We start from the raw sequence: 22,938 nt of genomic DNA, 5'->3' as shown, positions 1-22,938 counted from the left end.
GTATTGCACCGACTACGCCAAAACAAATTCCTTGTATGTCCAAAAACGTACTTGGCAATAAAGCTTTTCTGATTCTGATTCTGATTTAAGATTTTCATTTCTAAACAATTTGCCAACCATGTATCCTTTTCCTTCCCATCAGCACTGCTTTGTATTGGTCTATCACCTAAAATCACAATAAAGTACAATAAAGTTTATGGCTGTAACATGACCAAATGTGAAATGGGGGTAATAGTACTACTGCAAGGCAATGCATTAGTCAACCTCAGTTCCCATCCAGTCTGAGCAACATCACATGGAGCCTGCAGGGACAATTTATCTCGTGCTTAAAAACTCTTAAAGTTTCCAAGTTGTTATTTTTTAGACCTGTTAGCTGGCTCTACTGTGTTGGATCTCTAACGTAAGACTGATCTGAATTTCGACGTGATCAGATTTAGGACTGAACCGCTTTTTGCAGTTGGATTCTGTTTCCAGCTTATTTGCGTATGAATGGCTTTCCATTTCAATAGGCGTAAAAAAAAGAAAAAAAAGAAGTGTTCCTGAAATGCTCCAGTGAAGGCAGCAGATTCAAGATCACACTGTCCTCTCAGTCTGTCTCTTCGAGGAATGACCAGCAGCCTGCTGCGTACAGGTTGCACTTTGATTTTATTTTCCTGCATGGTCGGAAATCTTCGGCGAACAACTGCAGGAGGAGGAGCTGCAGATTCGAGGTGCGGGAGTGGCGTCTATTAACTTCACGCCGCGCAGGAACAGGTTAAAAAACAGGTTGTGTGAGCTCGATGAGAACAGGGAAAGAGTTAAATCACCAAGGTGAGAGCCACTCCCAGACCGCCAGCTGCTACTGTACCTGCTTTCCCCGACGGCAACACCGTCGATCCTGGAAATTAAATGAGCCAACACATGCAGGGAAGCACTGAAACAAGTACGAACACCGACCAACAGAGCAAATCTGACACCCCTTTCCCTAACTGGATTTGTGTTCCTGAAAATAAACATCAAAAACTCTCTTCCAGGTAAGTTTCGCACTTGCCGTTGTGTTTTGCACCTGTTGCAAAGGGAGCCCGTTGTTGAAATGTAAGTTTCATGTCTACAGCCTCTTCCACGTTACACAGCCAGTTTTGAATGCACGACGCTGTAATTATACCAGTACATTTTGTTTATTTAAGGGAGAGGCTCCAAGCGCTATAATTTGATTAAACAATCTGGCTGAATTCCTGTACTTAAAACCAAATATTTTTAAAATCTGTATTCTCTACATACATGAATGAACCAAATAAGTAAGCCAGGATCCCTGAAATCTATTCTTCCCCCGCAATGGAGGGGCTTTTCCATGGTGATGTGAGTGGGAGGAGAGGGGCAGAGTCTGGCCTGACTCCCAGGAAGCAGATCTTTGGAGCTTTTAGAGCTTTGCAGTTGGCCTGAGTGTGTGCATGTGTAATAAACAGGACTTGCAATTAGCCCAAATGTAGGTCACTTGCTATGGAGGGCGTGTATGCCGCTAGGTGGTCTGTAATAAGTTGGGTGGATATACGAATTGAAGTCTGTCATTCAATTTGCTGCGGGCAAGAGTTGTAGGTTTTTTTATGAAACTTGTGAGTCTGTATGACTAATATGTGCACCTTATATCTTTAGGTATAGACACTTGAAAAAGTTGGGTCCAATGTTTGATTGATTCAGACAGTTGACACCTAGTAAAAAAATGTTTGGTGCGTTGGATGATGTGGTGTATAGCCTTTAAATCCAGCCCTTGGGAACTGGTTTCTGTCAGAGTGCATCACCTCAGAGAGAGGCTTGTGATACATGCTGTTCTTTAAAACAAGACAAAATCAAATGCCAAGAAACTGCACCGACAGGTAGAGTGAGTGTCTCGTCAGACGTCTCTTTGCAGAACCCACACTTCCATCAAGTATCTTAAGAACATGTGTACGTGGCTTTCTGGTACTCTTTATTTTCTTTTGGGTGGCCACTTCTTTTTGAACTGCTAACAGCACACAAATGAAATATGTTTCCACTGAAACAATCCCAATGATGTATTTGAAATAGCACAAATCAGCGTAACCGCCTACAGGTGTAGCCATTATTACCATGATGAGCATATTATTTGATGTCTGCTTGGAGGGCGCGTTCCAAAAAACAGGCAGCAAACTGACTTCAGCTAGACAAGAAAGATAAGGAAGTAAGTTCAATGTCGTCGGAATAGAAATTAGACACTTGTGTAGCACTTCCACATCACACTCGTCTTTGTAAACCTGAGGATACATGAAATGTTAAGCATAGTGGCTTGATTAAATTTTCTTGACTCTTTAAATCTTCAAAAAAGACCCTCACCTACCAACTCACTGGCTTGAACCATCTTTAATTGATCACACAGCATCTACTCATTGAATGTTTCTAGTAAGGCTTGACTGACTTTGTCCCATCCAGTAACTTGCCATGCTTTCGTGTAGTTTACGCCCAAATTCTGACCCTACCATCTGAATGTTGCAGCTCAATCCGAGACTCGTTTTGCCCAGGTAAATATTTTTCAGTCTTTACTGAGACTGTGCAAATTTTAGTCTCAGTTTCCTGTTCTTAGGAGACAGAAGCAGTATCCGATGTCGTCTTCTGCTGCTGTAGCTCATTTGCTTTAAGGTTCGACTTGTTGCACATTAAGAAATGGTATTCTGTATACCTTGGTAATAACAAGTGGTTACTTGAACTATTGTTGCCAATTTTCTTTGACCATTGAGATTAACAAGGCATGTTCATCCACAAAATTGCAACTCAATTGATATTTCCTCTTTTTTGGACCATTCTGTAAGCCCGATTAAGGTTTACAGTCACTTAAATAAATTTTTTTTCCCTATTCTGATGCTGAACTTTAATGACTCGTCTTCACCATGGAAAATGCATTTAGGCATTTCTCTGCTGCTTTTTGATTGGTTGATTTGCTATATGTGTTAACAAGCCATTGAACAGGTGTACCTAATAAAGTGACCAGTGAGTGTGGGTAGGCCTGTTCAGGATCAAACACTTACCTCTGACATGTGTGTTTCTCAGACAGTGATTAGATGGCTGTAGGCTCAGAATGAAAATGCTCTCCAAAGTCGCTGGCTGATTTTTTGATTTACATTTTTAAGCATATAATAAATCTCCATAAGGACATGTAAACTTACACTTTGAAGATAGTTATTAACAATATGGCACATTTTGGCTTTCGTCCTGGTTTTGTTTAGATAAATGTGTATTCTATTATTTCATCCTGCTTGTTTTTGAGTTTTTTTTAGGATTTAGTGTCTTAACAACAACATTAAGAGTTTTTTTTCCAAAACCTTTACCGTCAGCTCTTTGACACTACTGTAATAATCAGTAGCTAAGACACAAACAGACTCAGAAATATAATTATGTTCATGACAGGATTGTAAACCATTGCTCACACCCTACAGTCATGAGCAAAATAATGTTTCCCTGACAATACAGTCATGGGAAAACCTGAGCCCACCCTGTGATTAAGTAGTTTGTAGAACCACTTTTAGCCCTAATAACATGAAGTAATTATCTGTATAACTTCATCAGTCTCTCAAATTGTTGTGGAGGATTTTTTTTTAGTTCATTAAGGTTTGCAGGTATTTATTTCTGCATAGTTGTCCTAAGGTCCCCCCACAGCATTTCAATCAGATTGAGGTCTGGACTTCAACTGTGTCTGTTGTAGATTTGCTGCTGTGTTTTAGATTCTGTTGAGATCCTGTAGAAGGTCCAGTTTCAGCTGAGCTTTAGCTGTTGGCCAAATGTTCTCACATTTAACTCTAAAAGACCGGTATACAGAGGAGTCCATGGTCAGCTCCATGACTGCAAAAGGCTGTAAAAAAAAGCCCAAATCCTCACCCTTACACTACCGTGCTTGACAATTAGTTTTAGGTTTGGTGCTGATATACTATGTTTGGTTTTCTGCAAACCGAATGTCATGCATTATGGTAATTTTTTTCTACTTTGGACTCATCTGTCCAAAGGACATTGCCCTGCATTGTTGTTCATGAAGATGCCTCTTTGCAAAAAAAAAAAAAGTCACCTACCATATTCTTCCTAGAGATAAGAGACTTTCCTCTGGCAAGCCCTTCTGTACAAGCAATACTTGTTAAGAAATTTTCAAACTGTCTTGTCATGAAATCATAATGCTAATGATCAATAAATACACTGGATTTGATTAACAGCACCTGGCTTCTACTTTCCCTCTGAAATCCAAGCCAGAAAGTAGCAAGGGTGTACATAGTTTTTAGTAGGAGTGTATTGGTTGTAAAGGAAATGTACCTTTGTCCATAATATAATACATTAAAACCATCTACAATTCTCTCTTTATTTTGGTTTTATGCTTTTCAGAGAATCAATTAATCAGCAGAAAAATCACTTTCCTTATTTTGGCTGTGAACAATGATCAGCAGGTAAATACTGAAAACAGAAAAATCTGACAGTTTTTTTTATATACTTTACATTACTCAAAACTAATAACTTACAGAGCGTTAACCAATAGCATTTACTTAAATGCACTATTTTTGTGGCACTAGTGGACTTTAGTTTAAAGGGGACTGACAGGAAATGGGGTGGAGAAAGAGGGGGAGGACATGCAGCAAAGGTCAATAGGCCTATACTTGAACCCGTGACAGGCTGCGTTGAGGACTAAGGCCTCCGTATATGGGTCACATGCTCTAGCCCTGGGCCACCATTGTGCCCCTAATGCACATGTTTTTAGTTAATTAAAAATCTGATAAACATTAGGGACCTACAGTTATGAGAAAAACATTAGGACAGTATCAAAGTTTGTATTTTTGAACATATTTGGAAAAAATCTATATTGAATATAATTTTTAACAATGAGAAATTTAAGAAAGTTAAATAAACAACAAAAACAGATGAAAAAACCTTATGAAGTTTTTTTTTTTTTTGGTAAAATGTAGTCAAGAAATGCAATTACTGGTGAGGAATACATTAGGACCCCGACATTTATCTTCCTGCAAAATAGCTAAAATCACACACTGGCACGTCACTATGTCACTGCATGAAAACATTGTTACTCAGCATTGTGAAGGAGGTTTGTACTGTTAAAACCTCATTTAGTCATTTAGTTTGTTGTGCTCCTGACTGTTAAAGTGATATTAAACACCATGGTGAGATCAAAAGACTTGTCTGAAGTCTTCAGGGAAAGATTGTAGCAGCTTATGAGTTACTGTCATCTGTAAATATATTCTACAAGTTGAGGACATTAAAAGCAACCGACAAACCTGCTTAGGTCTACCTGTCCATACAAGTTCGCCTTAAAAGCAGACCACAAGATGCTAAAAGAAGTCTCCAAAAACCCTAAAATGTCATTACAGGACTTACAGCAGGCTTTTGCTACCGTCGATGTGAAAGTGCATGACAGTACAATCAGAAAGGTACTCCGATAACACAAAATATACCAGTAGTACAACTGGTAATACAGCCACGGACTGGCTGAGAATTAAGAAATGCAAAATCCTGAACCAAATCAAAGCACCTTGATTTCATTGATATGCTGTGGCGTGGCCTAAAATGGATGGAACATGCAAAAACCTTTCAAACATCTCATGGCTGAAAGTGTAGATTATGGCAAGCTTCCATCAGGCTGATGTGACTGATGTGATGGCTACAAGAATATAAAGAGGGTAAGGCTAGCTATAGAGGGTAGGGTGTTCTTTTGTTGATATAGTTTGTTTAATAAGTAAAACAAGGTTTATTTTTTGTTAAGTGTGAAGTGTAAATTACTTTCTTTTTCACAGATAGAATAAGGAGGTTATACATTGGATGACCAATTTTTTTCATGAATGTATGCTCAGATGCATACAGATGGATAACCTTGTAATTCCTTTGTTTTCTGTTGGATTCAAAATGACCACCTCTTTCAAGGAACTTGTAGCATACTGTTTTCTCTTAAATTTGTTACATTCATAGTTGATCATGTGTTACTTGGAAAACAAGCAGGGAAGACCTCAAAAAAGGATGAAGTCTGTTTGGTGCACATATAACCATCTTCTTCGCTATTGACAGCAAATATCTGTAAAGATTTAGCTAAAAGATTGGGTAAAAATATTCTAAAGAAACCTTGAATGTTGTTGTCAGATGGGTTAATATGTAAAAAAAAAAAATTAAAGCTGTATTGAAGTGGGGCACGGCACTGGTGGTGTAGGGGTTTGCGCACGACCGCATATAGAGGCTATAGTCCTCGAAGCGGCCGTCCCGGGTTCGAGACCCGGCGACCTTTGCCAAATGTCTCCCCCTCTCTTTGCCCCTCCTTCCTGTCTGCCTACTATCAAAATAAAGGCCTCTAGTGCCAAAAGAATTCTTAAAAAAAAAAAAAAGCTGTATTGAAGTGCTTGATTATAGTAATCCTCCATTTTAGTACATGTAACAGTGGACACAAAGGGATTTCTGTATACTGTAATTATTAGCAGGTTCCAGGAAGCAGAAACCAAGGCACGTGCCCTGGATCTTTGGATAAACGTTTTCCTGCTTATATGCATACCATTTTTTACTAGCAACTCAAACTACTTTATGCAAAAGAAGTAATGTTTCCTTTTTAGCAGAGAACAGTGCAGCAACTGTTACTGAACTGTCTCCCCTCCTACACAAATACATTTTATCTACAAATGTAGGAGAAGGTAATATCTGTCATCGGGGAGTTTTTCACATAAGGATACAGGCCTGACCTGGAAAGCAAAGATAAGATAATGATAAGCTGGTGAGCATTTTCAGGATCCTGGATTCCACACTGCAATGAGTGTGATGTAAGAGGGAAGGGAGCCAGTTTGATTCAATGGCTTAACTGTGTGCTCTGTGGCGTGATTTGGGCCCCAATTTGGGACCCCATTGTTTGACTAGATGGGTTCTAATATGGTTAAGTAATCAGGGGGATTGCTACTTCATGCATTGCTGAGGGCATAGAGTTTAAGGTTTTGGACTAAAGGAATTCCGCCTTAAACCATGCTTAGTAAAATTACTAGAAATAAGTACTATGAAAATACCTGTTTGAGATAATCTCAAAACTGAGATAACTTCTCTCTTCTCTCTCTCTCTCTCTCTCTCTCTCTCTTTCTCTCTCTATATATGCAGTACTGTGCATAAATCTTGAGTCAATGATCTTTTCTTTATATTTTCCTTTCTGGGAGACATACTTTATTTTGATATTTCATGTAGTCTATCAATCAGAGGTTCTATTGGCTTTCTGATGTCTTTCTTTAAACCTTTGGCTTTTATTTAAATAATTTTCTCTCCAGTATTTGATCATGCCCAGAGGACCTGTTATTTTCTTTGTGTGGTTAAGACATTTAAGCCTGGCCTTAGAATCATTCAGCCATAAAAAGGCTCCTAAATGTAATTTAATGTTAAAGACACATTTTGGTCCCGTTTCTTTTGTTGAAATTATAAAAGATAACAAAGACAAAACTGTTTGCCAAGAGAAAGAATCTGAAATGGCAATTAGCTGAAATGTTGGAATACAAGGCTTGCATCCCTACCCTACGGAGGAAGCTCATTTCAGCCGCTTGTATCCGGGATCTCGTTCTTTCGGTCATGACCCAAAGTTCATGGCCATAGGTGAGGGTAGGAACGTAGACCGAAAGGTAAATAGAGAGCTTCGCTTTTCGGCTCAGCTCTCTCTTCACCACAACGGACCGGCACAGTGCCCCCATTACTGCGGCAGCCGCACCGATCCGTCTGTCGATCTCCTGCTCCATTCTTCCCTCACTCGTGAACAAGACCCCGAGATACTTAAACTCATCCACTTGAAGCAGGAACTCCCCTCCAACCTGTAGAGGACAAGCCACCATTTTCCGGTCGAGAACCATGGCCTCGGACTTGGAGGAGCTGATCTTCATCCCAGCCGCTTCACACTTGGCTGCGAACCACCCCAACGCATGCTGTAGGTCTTGGCTAGAGGGGGCCAGCAGGACCACGTCATCTGCAAAAAGAAGAGACAAAATCCACTGGTCCCCAAACCAGACCCACTCCGGCCCTTGGCTGAGTCTAGAAATCCTGTCCATAAAAGTTATGAACAGGACTGGTGACAAAGGGCAGCCCTGACGGGGTCCAACATGCACCGGGAACAGGTCCGACTTAGTGGTGGCAATGCGGACCAAACTCCTGCTCCGCTCGTACAGGGACCGGATGGCCTCTAATAAAGGGCCCCATACTCCATACTCCTGGAGCACCCCCCACAGGGCATCACGAGGGACACAGTCGAATGCTTTCTCCAGGTCCACAGAACACATGTGGACCGGTTGGGCAAACTCCCATACTGAAGCAGTGCTTCCCCCTCCTGAGGCGCCAGAATCGCTTTGAGGCCAACCGGTAGTCCTTCTCCATGGCCTCACCAAACTCCTCCCAGGCCCAAGATTTTGCCTCTGCCACAGTCCGGGCCACGGCATGCTTGCCTTCAAGGTACCTGTCAGCCGCCTCAGGAGTCTCACAAGCCAGCTACAGCCGATAGGACTCCTTCTTCAGCTTGACAGCATCCCTTACTGCCGGTGTCCACCACCGGGTTCTGGGGTTACCGCAGCTACGGGCAGCAGCATCGACAATAGATGCGGAGAACATGGTCCACTCGGACTCTATGTCTCCAACATCCCTCGGAATCTGGTCAAAGCTCTCACGGAGGTTGGAGTAGAATACATTCCTGGCCGAGGGCTCCACCAGACGTTCCCAGCAGACCCTCACTATGCGCTTGGGCCTGCCAAGTCTGTCCGGCTTTCTCCTCCTCCAGCGGATTGAACTCACCACCAGGTGGTGATCAGTGGACAGCTCAGCCCCTCTCTTCACCCGAGTGTCCAAAACATGCGGCCGAAGGTCTGATGATATGACAACAAAGTTGATCATTGACCTCCTGCCTAGGTTGTCCTGGTGCCAAGTGCACCAATGAACGTTGAAGTCCCCCAGCAGAATAATGGAGTCCCCAGGAGGGGCACTATCCAGCAACCCCGACAGGGACACCAAGAAGGCCGGGTATTCCTCACTACCGCTCGGCCCGTAGGCCGAAACGACAGTCAGAGACCTGTCCCCAACCCAAAGGCGCAGGGATGCGACCCTCTCATCCACTGAGGTAAACCCCAACACGAGACGGCTGAGTTGGGGAGCAACAAGCAAACCCACCCCAGCCTGCCGCCTCTCCCCGTGGGCCACTCCAGAGTAGAAGAGGGTCCAGCCCCTCTCAAGGAGATGGGATCCAGATTCCACGCTATGCGTGGAGGTGAGGCCGACTATTTCTAGTCGATATCTCTCGACCTCCCACAAAAGCTCAGGCTCCTTCCCCCCCAGCGAGGTGACATTCCACATCCCTAGAGCCAGCCTAAGCATCCAGGGATCGGGCCGCTGAGGTCTCCACCTTCATCCGCCACCCAATCCTCTTTGCACCGGTTCCTCACGGTTCCCCCTGCAGGTGGTGGGCCCACCGGGGGATGGCCTCACGTCTTTCGTTCGGGCTTGGCCCGGCAGGTCCCACGAGGAGCCACTCGGCCAACAGGCGCTCTCCGGCGAGTCCCGACCCCAGGCCAGGCTCCAGGGTGGGACCCCGGCTCCGCCGTACCGGCCGACGTCACATGCCTCGATGTACTAGTCCTCATGAAGGCGTCTTGAACTGCTCTTTGTATGACCCGTGACCTAGAGCCTGTTTGCCCCATCAGGGGCATTTAAGCCCCAGACAACGTAGCCTCTAGGATCATTCGAGCACTCAAACCCCTCCACCACGTTAAGGTGGCGGTTCAAGGAGAGGTCAAATAAACCCACAAAAAGATAATTAAAATAAATTTAAATGAATTACATGTCACACCAATTTACCCTAAATATGAAATAATACTGAAATAAATACACCATGAAAACATCTAACAGCAAAAACTTTCATAAGTTCATTTTATGTTGATTCTTTAAAACTGATCCGTGGCCCATTTTGGGTCTCAGGTTTTTGTAAAGGTTTGATCTGATGACAGATTTGAGATGACTCTGATCTCTTTTTAAGGAGTTTAACACAGGAGATATAATTTTTATAATTAAATATTTAACATTTTTTTTCTGGTCTTCCTTTGAATGTCAGTATTTGTTTATATTAGGAGCAGAGTCAAAGTCATGTCCCAAGTGGGAGAAAGCAGTCACTGAAAGGGTTTTAGTATCATTTTAAAACAAAGACAAAACAATCACGAACTTGCCATTTGAAAAGTAGCATTTTATGTTAGCGATTAACCGGGTTAGCTTGACTTTAACAGCAGTCGCCATGTGAATATTCAAACATTTCCAAATCCAGCATGGTGCTTTGCAGACCGGCTGAAAGTACATAAGGATTAAACTGTATAGACTACTGGAAAATTTGCATTTTCCAGTAGTCCATACAGTAGTCTTGAAAGTTGAATAAACCACAGACTAAGTTTAAGTTTTCAAAAAACTTTCCAAGTAGGCTCAAATCATGACACTGACCTGTTTCCAATGATTCTTTTAACCCGTGGAATGTTCTAAAAGCTGTTTTTCGAGCATTCCTCAACTTTCCCAGTCTTTTGTTACCCCCGTCCAGGTTTTTTGGAACATGCTGCGAGCATCAAATTAAATGAATAAATTTTACAAAAAACTATAAAGTTTATTAGTTTGAACATTAAATATCTTTTCTTTGTAGTGTATTCTATTGCATGTAGGTTGAACAGGATTTGCAAATCATTGTATTCTATTTTTATTTACATTCTGCACAACATCCCAACTATATTGGTATTGGGGTTGTATTTAAACAAAATATACATAACATACACATTATCAATCTTGATGTGTCCTGTCATATTGTGTTGTGTTATGTCACATTGTGTTGTGTTGTGTTGTGTTGCTTTGCATTGAATCATACCATATGTTTAATGTATCTGTTTACCTACAGCTATTTTGTAATTTAGTTTCAGGGACAGCCCAGGATTAAAAATAAGAAATCCCCAAAGGAAGGATACATAAAGTATATATATATATATTATGTCATATTGTGTTGTGTTGTGTCCTACCGTGTTGCATTGCGTATTGTATCGTCGTACTTGAATATTGAACATTTTTGTTAAGAGACTTATTTCAATCGTTCATAATCCAGAATTTTCAAAACCAGTAAAAGCAGCAAGACATGCCCATGACACCTCATTTGCAACCAACCCTAACCCAGAAACTTCTTAAGAACTTGCCACAAGCTTCATGCTGGGTGTTTTCATAAAGGAAGTGTTGATTAATCGGCCAAACAACCAAAACTTTACTTCCTGTTTGAGGACCACGAGTTTGGAGTCTGTAGTATTTTCAGAGTGGCACGGCAATAACAGCTCCACTCTTTACTGTAAGAAATTATTGCTTCCTCTTTCTCTTCATTATTGTTTGAGTCATCCACTGAAGAAAGGCTAAAGACTCTGAAGAAGCTTTTCCTTTCTTCTGCTAAGTGTTTAGTGTGCTTGTTTAAAACCTTTGTTTTTCATTACTATCGTTTCCTTTTTTTGTCATGTGTATGCACAGGAAGTACGTTGAAGTGACCTGCAGAGCTCATGTTGTTTTTCCTTCTAAAACATTTTTTTTTCTTCCTGTCTACTTCTTACTGTCTCTGTCTGTTCTTTTTTTTTGCATTAGGCAGACAGTTACCCTCTACCCTCCTATCCTGTGCACAGGAATTCATGCACACACAGACAGTGACACACACCCACATCTGCGAGCCCTCACACAGTGCCTTCCTGCTGCTTATTGTAACAGACCTCACAGTTCTCCTTTCTATCTGCGCTGCAACTATCACAGCTGCTGCGAGAGAAGGATGCACGTATGAGGAGGGTGTTTGGGAATTTTCTCTACCTTATCACCAGACAACTGAAGCAGTTGAATAGTTAACTTGCTCGTTTTGAATATTTGCATGTTTGGGTATATGGATCGTGTAGCTAGACAGACATAAACATGGTGGAGATGTACTCCAGGGCTTGGACAGGTCATCAGGCCCAGCGGAGCTTGACTCTGCCAGTTGCTGCCCAGGTAAGAGATTACATTCACCACATTTATTTGCACATTATAAAATGTAAAGTTCTATTGTCACAACTCATTACATGTTCAAACACTTCAATAACTGCGCTGCTTCCTGTTTCATTCAACAAAGCCTCCTCTGCACTTGTCTTTTCCTGTATGTGTTAAACTGGTGTAAATATAAACTCACAACACACTTATCTTTTTAGCTATTCTCTTTTAAGTCTTTTGTGTATCTGGATGTAAGAGACACTTTCTAAATGTGTTAAAATTTTTGTGCAACAGCTTCTAGCATCTGGTTTGGGTTGGAATCTGAGTCTGAAGATGCTTGTTTGTGTCAAACTACAATTTATGTGGGTTAGGATTTTGGAATCTTTCTGTCAATTCAGAAAAGTAGATCTTGACTGCCATGCAGTATATGCTGGCTCTTTAGCAAAACACAAGAAGAGGACAGATTTTCTTTAGTCATGCTGCAGAAACGGGGTCATTGAAACCTTGGAGGAATAAGGGCTGATATTATCAGCTCAGATAATAACCATCTACATGTAAAATACCTGTAACACAACCAGATTTAAAACCACAAAAGTATTACCAATACATTTTGGCCTTTAAGGAAGTATAAAATAGAACAGTGGTTAATGTATATTTTGCTGTAAGTCTTATAGAGAACTTATAATAAATGGGACATGAGCCATTTTAAGCAGTAGATTAAATCATTGTAGAACATATAAAATGTGATTCAGTACTCACAACTAAATCAGGTGTTCATCCACATTCAATTGCTTCCTATTTTGTCACATTACAGCAACAAAGATTTCGTATTTTATTGGGATTTTATGCGATAGACCAACACAACAAATTGAAAGAGTAGGTACTTCAAATAATAAAAAGTGTGGCATGTATTTATATTCAGCCCCTTTTGACTCTTTTACCCCTTAACAAAATCCAGTATAACCAATTAACTAATTAACAAAAGGAGACCAGCTGTGTATAATTTATTCTCTGGGTTAGGATATAAAACATCCCAGGCTTTGACCATCTCACAGAGCACTGATCAGTCCATTGTCTGAAAATGGAGAAAGTATGGCACAGCTGGAAACCAACCAAGTCATGACCGTCCACCTAATCTGACAGGCCAGGCAAGGAGAGTATTTTTCAAAGAGGCAATCCACGGTAACTCTGGAGGAGTCGCAGACATCCACAGCTCGGGGGGGATCTGAAACAAATTTTAGTTATCAACTTCACAAATCATGCAAGAAGTCCAGCTTACAGTTTGCCACAAGGGAATGCCGCTAATATGTGGAAGAAGGTGCTCCAGTTAGAGGAAACCAAAACTGAACTTTTTGGCCTACATCTGGAATGTAGGCTAGAGCTAAATACAGCGCAATGATAGAAAAAAAACAACCTTTTGAGACTGCAAACTTTTGCTTGTAAAACATTTAAAAAAACATGTGCATTTATTTCTACTTAACAATTATGCACTACTTTGTGTTGGTCTAACATCAAAATCTTATAAAATGAAGTTTTCATTGTAACAATTCAGACTGTGAAAAGGTTCAGTTGTATGAATGCTTTTGCAAGGCACTATGTGTACAATATTTAAATAAGAAACAAAGAATCAACGTTCAACCATCAACAAAAAACATATTCTCTTACTTCAGAGTGCTGAAATAAAGATATTCTTTGGAAATGATTGTACTTTAGGGTTCACTCTTCAGGATCAATGAGGAAACCCTTCGATGTCCGCTTTGCATTGTTTGAAATCAATCTGTTTTAAGGTCTGTTGTCTGGCTGTCCACATTGACTGGTTTGAGATTACATGTTGATCAATGACTGAAGCAAAGTCTGTAATGTAATAGGACCTAAACAGCTGGACCAAAACAAATATTGTGTTAGAGCAGAAATGCTCATTTTTCTTTGTTCATAATCACTTCTATTTCTATGTCCTGCTTATTACAGGAAAGACAGAGATCAAATATTTTCTCAAGGAAATCAATGAAACAGTTCCTTTGTTTAGATGTTAAGAGATCAATCAGTACTTTTAAATCTCCTGACACCCATACACAGTAGAAATCATTGGGATTTTATTTCAGCAATATGTGTCCACTAGCTGCATTCAGCCTAAATGGTAACCACCTTTTTTACTTGGTGTTGGGAGGCTTAGTGTCTACTACTTACATCTACCTCAGAGATGCACCACAGCATTTGGCTAAAGGTTTCCCAGAAGACCTGTTGTTGGCAGCTGGACAGTAGGATCTAAGCTTCAAGCACCAACATGCACGTTGCATGTTGCCTCGCAGGCAGCCATAGCAGTGTCTTACTTGCGAGTTTAAATTCTGCGGAAGTACTTCCAGCTTTAAATAGTCCATCTTGTTATCTGAGGCATAAATATTAGCAGCACAAAGCAGAGGTGTGGTTGTTTCCCACAGGTCAGCTTGAAGCTGTGGTCAACTATCTGCTCTGCTGCCCAGCCTCTGCCTTCAAGCACACCACATTCCATGCATCCTCACTTAGTCAGCTCCGTCAGCTGGCTCTCTCCCTAGCAGTTGGCCCTGCAGCTTTTCCTTCACAGCAAGCCATCTGCTATCTTTCATCAGAACCCAAGATGGTGTGGGGTTCCTTAGCAGAATTTTGTGTTTTATTAAATAAATAGCAATAAATAAGCTGTGTAGACAAATTTGTTTCTCTGACTTACTCTTTTGACATATGGAGGGCAAACGTTTAATGCAGACTCAGTAGAGTTGGAATGGAGGCGGCACTCAGATGTGATGAAATGTATTTATTGATAGGTTTGCAGTTACATTGTGTGAAAGGTGTTTAACATCAGCTCTGACAAAAACCATAGAAATGTTTAAACTTTTGACTTATAACCTAACTATCAAACTACGAATATTTCCCTCTCTATGATTGCAAATAGTCAATTTCTCATTTCTTTCAAATATTTTGGAAAAATTTTAAATTCATGTATTTATGTTATTAATGTCGCTAAATGTCAGTCTCTTGCTTTTCTAGAGCAAGAGATGCATACAGCTATTCTTAAACAATCAAAAAAAAAAAAATCCTAACAACCTATTTTACAGATTTAATTTAATAAATTTATTTTTTTTGGGGTTTTTTTTACTGAGAATTTAGGAACATGTTAAACATGTAAGGCATTTCACAAAATAAATTTTCTTTGCATTTACTTTGATCAGCCTTCCTTAAAAAAAATAAAAAAAGTGTTAAACGTTGAGAAATCCCTTCCTTTTTCTGATCTTCTGATGGAGAAAACCTTTTGGGCCAAACTGGTCTGAACAAAATCATTTTTAAACACTTTTTTCACTTCCAGACAATACCACACTCAAAATTTCATTCATGGGAGGTCTTTAAAGCAATCTGAATTTGGAATCGTATTCGTGAACTTGGAGGACATGCTCTAAACATCCTGTGCATGAATACAGCAGTAGCATTGACCCATTGGTTGTTTTTCACTCAGGCTATTAAAATCATATTCTAAAGTGGAGGTAAATATTCAAAGCATATTAATAGATTGTTTTACTTTTTAGACAGAAGATGTTTTAAAATACTTAATTAGACTAAAATGGCTTCAAATTTAGAAAAAGCGGTGCAGCTGTCACTCATATGTGCTGTAATTTAATGCCTCTTTGTGTTGACTTTTGTTGCATTTCTCTATTTAGCACGACATATTTATTCTAGTGGTCAGAGATGCACTCACAGGTTTTTGGTAAATATAGCCCATTGGCCTATCTGTGAAAGAAGACCTAGTTAAAGTTTAGTTTAGAACAGACTTGTTGGTGCTTTCATTTTTGCTGTTGTCATGATGGCGAATGACAAGCTGTGCAGGACTGTAATTACAAGGAGTTTTACTCAGAGAATGAAGCGACTTATGGGAGCAAAGGTGAGAAAAAATATGCTTAAGGAGAAAAATCATAGCTGTTTACTTGCCAAGAGTGTATTTTGAGGGAAGTTATGATGCATATGTATCAGGATAATCAGTTTCAGCAGCCCAGAGGATAGAGGCAGCCTTTCATCAAACTCCGTGTCACTCTCATTGGCGTTCTTTAAACAAATTAGTTGTGATGGCTGGGTGTACTTTATATGCCGTGTTCCTGCCATGGGGAGTTATTTTTACATACAGCTTTCCTTTGACATTTGGAAAATGAACATGTAGTTTTGTACACAGGGAAAACACTGATGAGGTTTTATACATGAAAGGTAGCTGTATAAAAGTAGGACACTGAAGTTAATGCGTGACTGTTATGGTGAAGTTTAACCCAGTTTTAGTCCCCTGCAAGTGCCCTGTGTTCACATGTTGGTATATATATGGTTGTTAAGCTTTTATTTTCAATCCAGTAGATAATTAAACACAACAGAGATAAAACAATTCTCACATGTTTAATTTGAAGTCAGTGCAGACAATCAGAACACATCAGAACTGAAGTCTGGGTGCTACATAAATTCAATTTGGCTCTGTTATTTATTATTGGTATGGGAGGAACGCCCCAGAGGTTTGTGGAGTTTTTTCAGAGCTGGACTTCCTGTGTTACAGTTAGCTGCAGAAGACCCATTTATGATGAACTAACAGCGTAGCTTAAAGCTCTAGTGTGATACATCCTACAACCGGTTTTTCTGTTGAAACATTATTGTACCTTTCTTGATATTTAACTTGTGTGGTCCCAGCATGGTTCTTGCAGAATACCTACAGGGATACCAACCAGGTAGTAACAGGTTATCTAGGATTTTTTTACAGGATTCCCTCCGGGTACATTCAGGGTACTAATTCAGACATCCACTAGGTACTTATGGGGTACCGAGGGCATACTTACAGAATACCTATAGAGGTAAAGTTTGAGGAATTTGTTGAATACCTAAGGAGTACGTACTGGGTGCCTGGAGGTATTCCTATTGAATATGTACAGGGAACTTATTATTAAGTCAAGTCAAGTTTATTTATATAGCGCTTTTCAGCAACAAGGCACTCAAAGCACTGTACACGAGGAAAAACATTACAATGATACAGATCAAACACAGAAAAACAAATCAAATGACATTAATAATACTTAAAAGTGACCCATAGATACCCAGTAAGCACCCAGTAAGAACTCCCATAACTATCCCCTAGAGATAATTACCTTGTTGGCACTCAACAGGTACCTGGTAGGTATGTATAGGTAGCTATAGGGTAAGCCCTAGTAAATCTGTTTGGATGTCAAAATTTTCCCATTTTGTTATATATTTTGTTTGCTTTTTTCACAGGTGGAGGATGAAAATCTTCGCACAGCAGTGTATGTCAACGTAGCACAACTTCGTCAAAGCATCTCAGAATCTCCCCCATCAGATCCCTCACCCTGCTCTCCTTCCGACCTAAAACAGGAAGGATGGGAGATTCATGTTGACCAAGAAAGTGGACAGGAATACTACTACCACCCCGACACGGGTCGCACCACCTGGGACAACCCCTTTTTAGACTCCCCTAAGAACCCTGAGTGGCTCCCTCCGGAGGTAACTTGCTCTCCATCACCTTCTCCATCTGGGTGGGACTCAGACTGGGAGCAGCTGGTGGATGAGACCACTGGTCAGCCTTACTTCTACAACCACATGTCCGGGAAGACGTCCTGGGACCCTCCTGAACAGAAGAGCCCTTACTCGTCTCCGATGGAGCCCATGAGCGTGCACAGGTTTCAAGATAATGGACCGGTAAGGACAGACAGGCTGTGCTGCTCTACTTAGGCTTCCTCCTCCTCCTGTTTTAGCTTCACCTCAGGGGAACCTAAATACAGTCTGCTCTTAATGGAATGAAATGTCCTGCACCTACATAACAGACATGACTTAATTTATTATCTCTGTACATAATAGACTCACCAGTAGTCTCAGATAGTTTTTCTAAAATTATTTTTATCCTAATTTGATTTGAATGAAATTGTGAACATTGTTTTTGAATAGAGATTTCACAGATTGTTTTAACAGTACTAGATATTTGATCGCATTAGGACACATATAAATTACAACTGACATGAAGATCCTCACTTGTTTTTTTGTTGTTGTGCAAATACATCCCAAGTAACCCTATTTTGGCCCTTGAATGACTTCATTTGAGCTCCAAAAAGAGGAAATATCGGGCTGAGTAATATGGGCACGTTGAGGTCTAGGAAGTTATTGCAACGTGTTTTTATAAAAGTCAAAGAGTTTAAGATTAAAATCATAGTAGGACGTGAGTGTGCTTACATTATTCCGTGACTCTGCTTTCAGTTGGAACATTTTAACACAAAGAATGAACAAACAGTTTGTGTCATTTGCTGCCACTGAGGAGTGATAAAGGGAAAAATATACACATGCTTAACAAACCAACTGACTGCTCAAACAAAGCATGATGGATCTTAAAAAGAAATGACACACATGGGCATATATAACGGCATAGAGACATGACAGCACAATAAATGTAACTAAACACAATGCAACCACTGCCTCCAACAAACAAAACAGGGCAAGTAAGTTTGTTGATCAAACACAGAGGAAAGAAATCAAAAATAGTCAACTTTAAATACAAATCTTTAGTTATAAACAAAAGGCTACTTCAACTAAACAAAGTACAAATTCCACCTCTTTAGCAGGAGGTGGTGGTGCAGTCCAATTATCCCCTCTATGTATTTAGATGGCTACCATCTTTTCTCTAGGAAAACTTCCAGGGATCATAGAAGATAAGAAAGAAGTAAAAGAAACAATAATTAGTAATAATCACAAACCAAAGATGAGAAATGAGTGATAAAAATACCAATCGAACAAATCTATTTAAACCAACAATTCATTGTGTTTGGATTAATGAAAAATATAAATGTACAAAATATTAAATGCAAGTGCAGTAGGGCTACCAACGTTCTTGTTGTGTTTGGCCATGGGTGTGATCATCACACACACCATACCCCAGTGAAACATGGTGTTGGAAGCATCATTATCAGTGCTTCACCAGGGACAGGAAAATGGGTCAGAGATAATGGGAGGGTGGATGGAGATAAGCGCAGAGCAATCCTGTAAGGAAACCTGTTTCAAGCTTAAAAAGACTTGAGACTGTGGTGGAGTATTCCTTCCAGCAGATTAGCAATCCTAAGCATACAACTAAAGCTGCTATGAAATGGTTCAGGTCAAAGCATCGTCATGTATCAGCAGGGCAAGACTTTGAAACTGATGCTCACAGAGGCTATCCATACAATCTGACTGAGCTTTAACTATGTTGAAAAACAGACTTATAATTGTAATTGCAGTGAAAGACGATGTATTGACTGTATTCTTTTAGACTGAATTCAAATACACATCATAGTTTTAGATTTTGCTGTATTTCCTTTTTTTGGAATTAAAAAATATGCTTAATCTTTTCCTTCCTCCTCATAATATACATTACTTTATGTTGGTCAATCCAAATATAATACATTCAGGTGTATGGTTGTAGGGCGTGAAAGGTTTTGCAAGGAACTGTAGACCATCTGCCTGGTCCAAATTTATAACAAAGATGTTGCAAGTCAGAATTGGGTTTATCAACCCTACAGCCTTTCATTTATATTTAGACATGAATACGGTGTTTCCACTTTTCAGTCACATTTGCATGTTGTTTAGACAAAAGACAATGTGGTTTTTCAACTGAATTTACTCAGGCCAACTGCTTTCTCTGATAATGACAAAGCTTTTCTCTATTGCCCCTTTCCCACTGGCTCTGTTTAGGCCTGCTCTACTTCACTCAGCCCACGTTGCGAGCAATTTTTTTACATACCGGTACCTTTTTTATTTGTCCACGCTCCTGAGCAGGTATGATCAGGGCTGCGTGAACAGACTACTATTCACTGATTGGCCATGGGACCTGTAGAAATCAGTAGGTTTTCGCCAAGGTATTAACAGGAAAAGTAAATAAAACTCAAGAGCAAATACAATAACATTAAGGACGACAATGGTCGTAGCTCCTCAAATCAAAATAAACTTTTACTATTTACAAATCATAAACAATGCCTGAACACTGAAATGAAAATAGAAAGGACACACAGAGGACCCACTACACAGAAATCTGGAGGCGAGGCTTTAAGCCATATCTTTAAGTTGAAAGGGGCAAATATTTTATGCAATTTGCTTTGCAGTGTAATTTCTGCTTACAGACATAAAAACACGGCAAAATAAGCAATAACTTGGTCTGAAAAGAAATGCTACCATATGTGTTAACAATTCAACCCATATACATATGTCAAAGGTTACACAGCTGGATCCACCTGTAGTTTTTTGTAAGCCTTTTAATGTACAATGTTTTTTTTTTATTTTCATACCCAGCCTCCGTTACCTGTGGAGGACTACCCATCGGAGGATTACCGCTGTGCAGACAAAGCAGAGTTTTACGAGGATGTCCAAAATGCGGGACCCCCCACCCACCCAAAGGAGTACGCCCTCAGTCATGTGAGTCGGACCATTATTCCCCGGGCGAACCTGGATCGCAGTACCCCGCCTGGTTGGAACCTTACTGTGGAACCCAATGGAACATGGGTTTTCACCAGTGCAAACTCTCCAGATCAGGTATGGACAAAAAACAAAACTCCTCAATACAGACCAAAGGACATTTGAATGAAGACAAGCACTGCACATGTTGGTTGTGTTTGATTGCAGCAGTTTTTTTTTTTGCCCTATCTGTTCCTCTTCTGATTTCAATCGTTCTACAGGTCCTTCTCAAAATATTAGCATATTGTGATAAAGTTCATTATTTTCCATAATGTCATGATGAAAATTTAACATTCATATATTTTAGATTCATTGCACACTAACTAAAATATTTCAGGTCTTTTATTGTCTTAATACGGATGATTTTGGCATACAGCTCATGAAAACCTAAAATTCCTATCTCACAAAATTAGCATATCATTAAAAGGGTCTCTAAATGAGCTATGAACCTAATCATCTGAATCAACGAGTTAACTCTAAACACCTGCAAAAGATTCTTGAGGCCTTTAAAACTCCCAGCCTGGTTCATCACTCAAAACCCCAATCATGGGTAAGACTGCCGACCTGACTGCTGTCCAGAAGGCCACTATTGACACCCTCAAGCAAGAGGGTAAGACACAGAAAGAAATTTCTGAACGAATAGGCTGTTCCCAGAGTGCTGTATCAAGGCACCTCAGTGGGAAGTCTGTGGGAAGGAAAAAGTGTGGCAGAAAACGCCGCACAACGAGAAGAGGTGACTTGACCCTGAGGAAGATTGTGGAGAAGGGCCGATTCCAGACCTTGGGGGACCTGCGGAAGCAGTGGACTGAGTCTGGAGTAGAAACATCCAGAGCCACCGTGCACAGGCGTGTGCAGGAAATGGGCTACAGGTTCCGCATTCCCCAGGTCAAGCCACTTTTGAACCAGAAACAGCGGCAGAAGCGCCTGACCTGGGCTACAGAGAAGCAGCACTGGACTGTTGCTCAGTGGTCCAAAGTACTTTTTTCAGATGAAAGCAAATTCTGCATGTCATTCGGAATTCAAGGTGCCAGAGTCTGGAGGAAGACTGGGGAGAAGGAAATGTCGAAATGCCAGAAGTCCAGTGTCAAGTACCCACAGTCAGTGATGGTCTGGGGTGCCGTGTCAGCTGCTGGTGTTGTTCCACTGTGTTTTATCAAGGACAGGGTCAATGCAGCTAGCTATCAGGAGATTTTGGAGCACTTCATGCTTCCATCTGCTGAAAAGCTTTATGGAGATGAAGATTTCATTTTTCAGCACGACCTGGCACCTGCTCACAGTGCCAAAACCACTGGTAAATGGTTTACTGACCATGGTATCACTGTGCTCAATTGGCCTGCCAACTCTCCTGACCTGAACCCCATAGAGAATCTGTGGGATATTGTGAAGAGAACGTTGAGAGACTCAAGACCCAACACTCTGGATGAGCTAAAGGCCGCTATTGAAGCATCCTGGGCCTCCATAAGACCTCAGCAGTGCCACAGGCTGATTGCCTCCATGCCACGCCGCATTGAAGCAGTCATTTCTGCAAAAGGATTCCCGACCAAGTAGTGAGTGCATAACTGTACATGATTATTTGAAGGTTGACGTTTTTTGTATTAAAAACACTTTTCTTTTATTGGTCGGATGAAATATGCTAATTTTGTGAGATAGGAATTTTGGGTTTTCATGAGCTGTATGCCAAAATCATCTGTATTAAGACAATAAAAGACCGGAAATATTTCAGTTAGTGTGCAATGAATCTAAAATATATGAATGTTAAATTTTCATCATGACATTATGGAAAATAATGAACTTTATCACAATATGCTAATATTTTGAGAAGGACCTGTACATGACTAATAATAAACCTGGAAAGAAAATGTTACATGATGCCTATCTTCACTTCTAAACACATGCTCAGTATGGGTATATAATGACTACAAATATGGAAAAAACAGTACTTTCGGAAAGTAATGCAAAAAGCTAGTCGTGTGTCTGCCTCTTTAAATCTTGATAAGGTATTCTGTAGGTGAAGCTTCCGTCAAATGCATGTAAGACAAACTTGTGCAAATTTATAAATAAAGCAATGAATAACTATCAGTTTTTAAGATCAGCACAAGATTTAAAATTGTTTTTACAGAGCAATGTATAAATACAAGAATACCAAAAAGATTTGCAAATCAAATCATCCAGAGTTCCCTTTTGTAAAAAAGGCAACATAGAAAATGTTGATTTTGAAATATGCAATTTTTGTTTTAAAACTTGCTCAAAGTTTGAAAGTGGGTTGCAGAGCAACTAAAAATGTGTTTAATAGTTTAAAATTATCTTAGCGAACAACTTAAATAGAAATAGGTCTCACGGGATGCGACGGTGGCGCAAGGGTGGAATGCGCGACCCATATTCAGAGACTTCAGTCCTTGATGCAGCCCATCACTTGTTCGACTTCAGGCCCAGGCGAACTTCGCTGCATGTCTACCCCCTCTCTCCAACCCTTTCCTGTCA

The 22,938-nt window shown here is 40.4% G+C and overlaps 1 protein-coding gene across 6 annotated transcripts in view; it reads left to right on the top strand.

The window, feature by feature from the left end:
• arhgap27 (Rho GTPase activating protein 27) overlaps window positions 1-22,938 on the top strand; it is a 51,065-nt gene that overhangs the window by 12,927 nt on the left and 15,200 nt on the right. For 5 of the 6 annotated variants that reach the window (XM_047377418.1, XM_047377417.1, XM_047377414.1 and 2 more), the window contains 2 exons: window positions 17,245-17,685; window positions 20,296-20,535. In XM_047377418.1, the coding sequence (XP_047233374.1) occupies window positions 17,245-17,685; window positions 20,296-20,535 (681 nt within the window). Of the gene's footprint in view, window positions 1-11,742; window positions 12,001-17,244; window positions 17,686-20,295; window positions 20,536-22,938 lie in introns of those variants that run through there. The other variant, XM_047377419.1, reaches the window with a different exon arrangement.

The sequence above is a fragment of the Girardinichthys multiradiatus genome, chromosome 10 (genome assembly GCF_021462225.1).
Source record: "Girardinichthys multiradiatus isolate DD_20200921_A chromosome 10, DD_fGirMul_XY1, whole genome shotgun sequence".
In the NCBI taxonomy this organism is placed as follows: domain Eukaryota; kingdom Metazoa; phylum Chordata; class Actinopteri; order Cyprinodontiformes; family Goodeidae; genus Girardinichthys; species Girardinichthys multiradiatus.
This window is presented reverse-complemented; position numbering and strand designations above follow the sequence as displayed.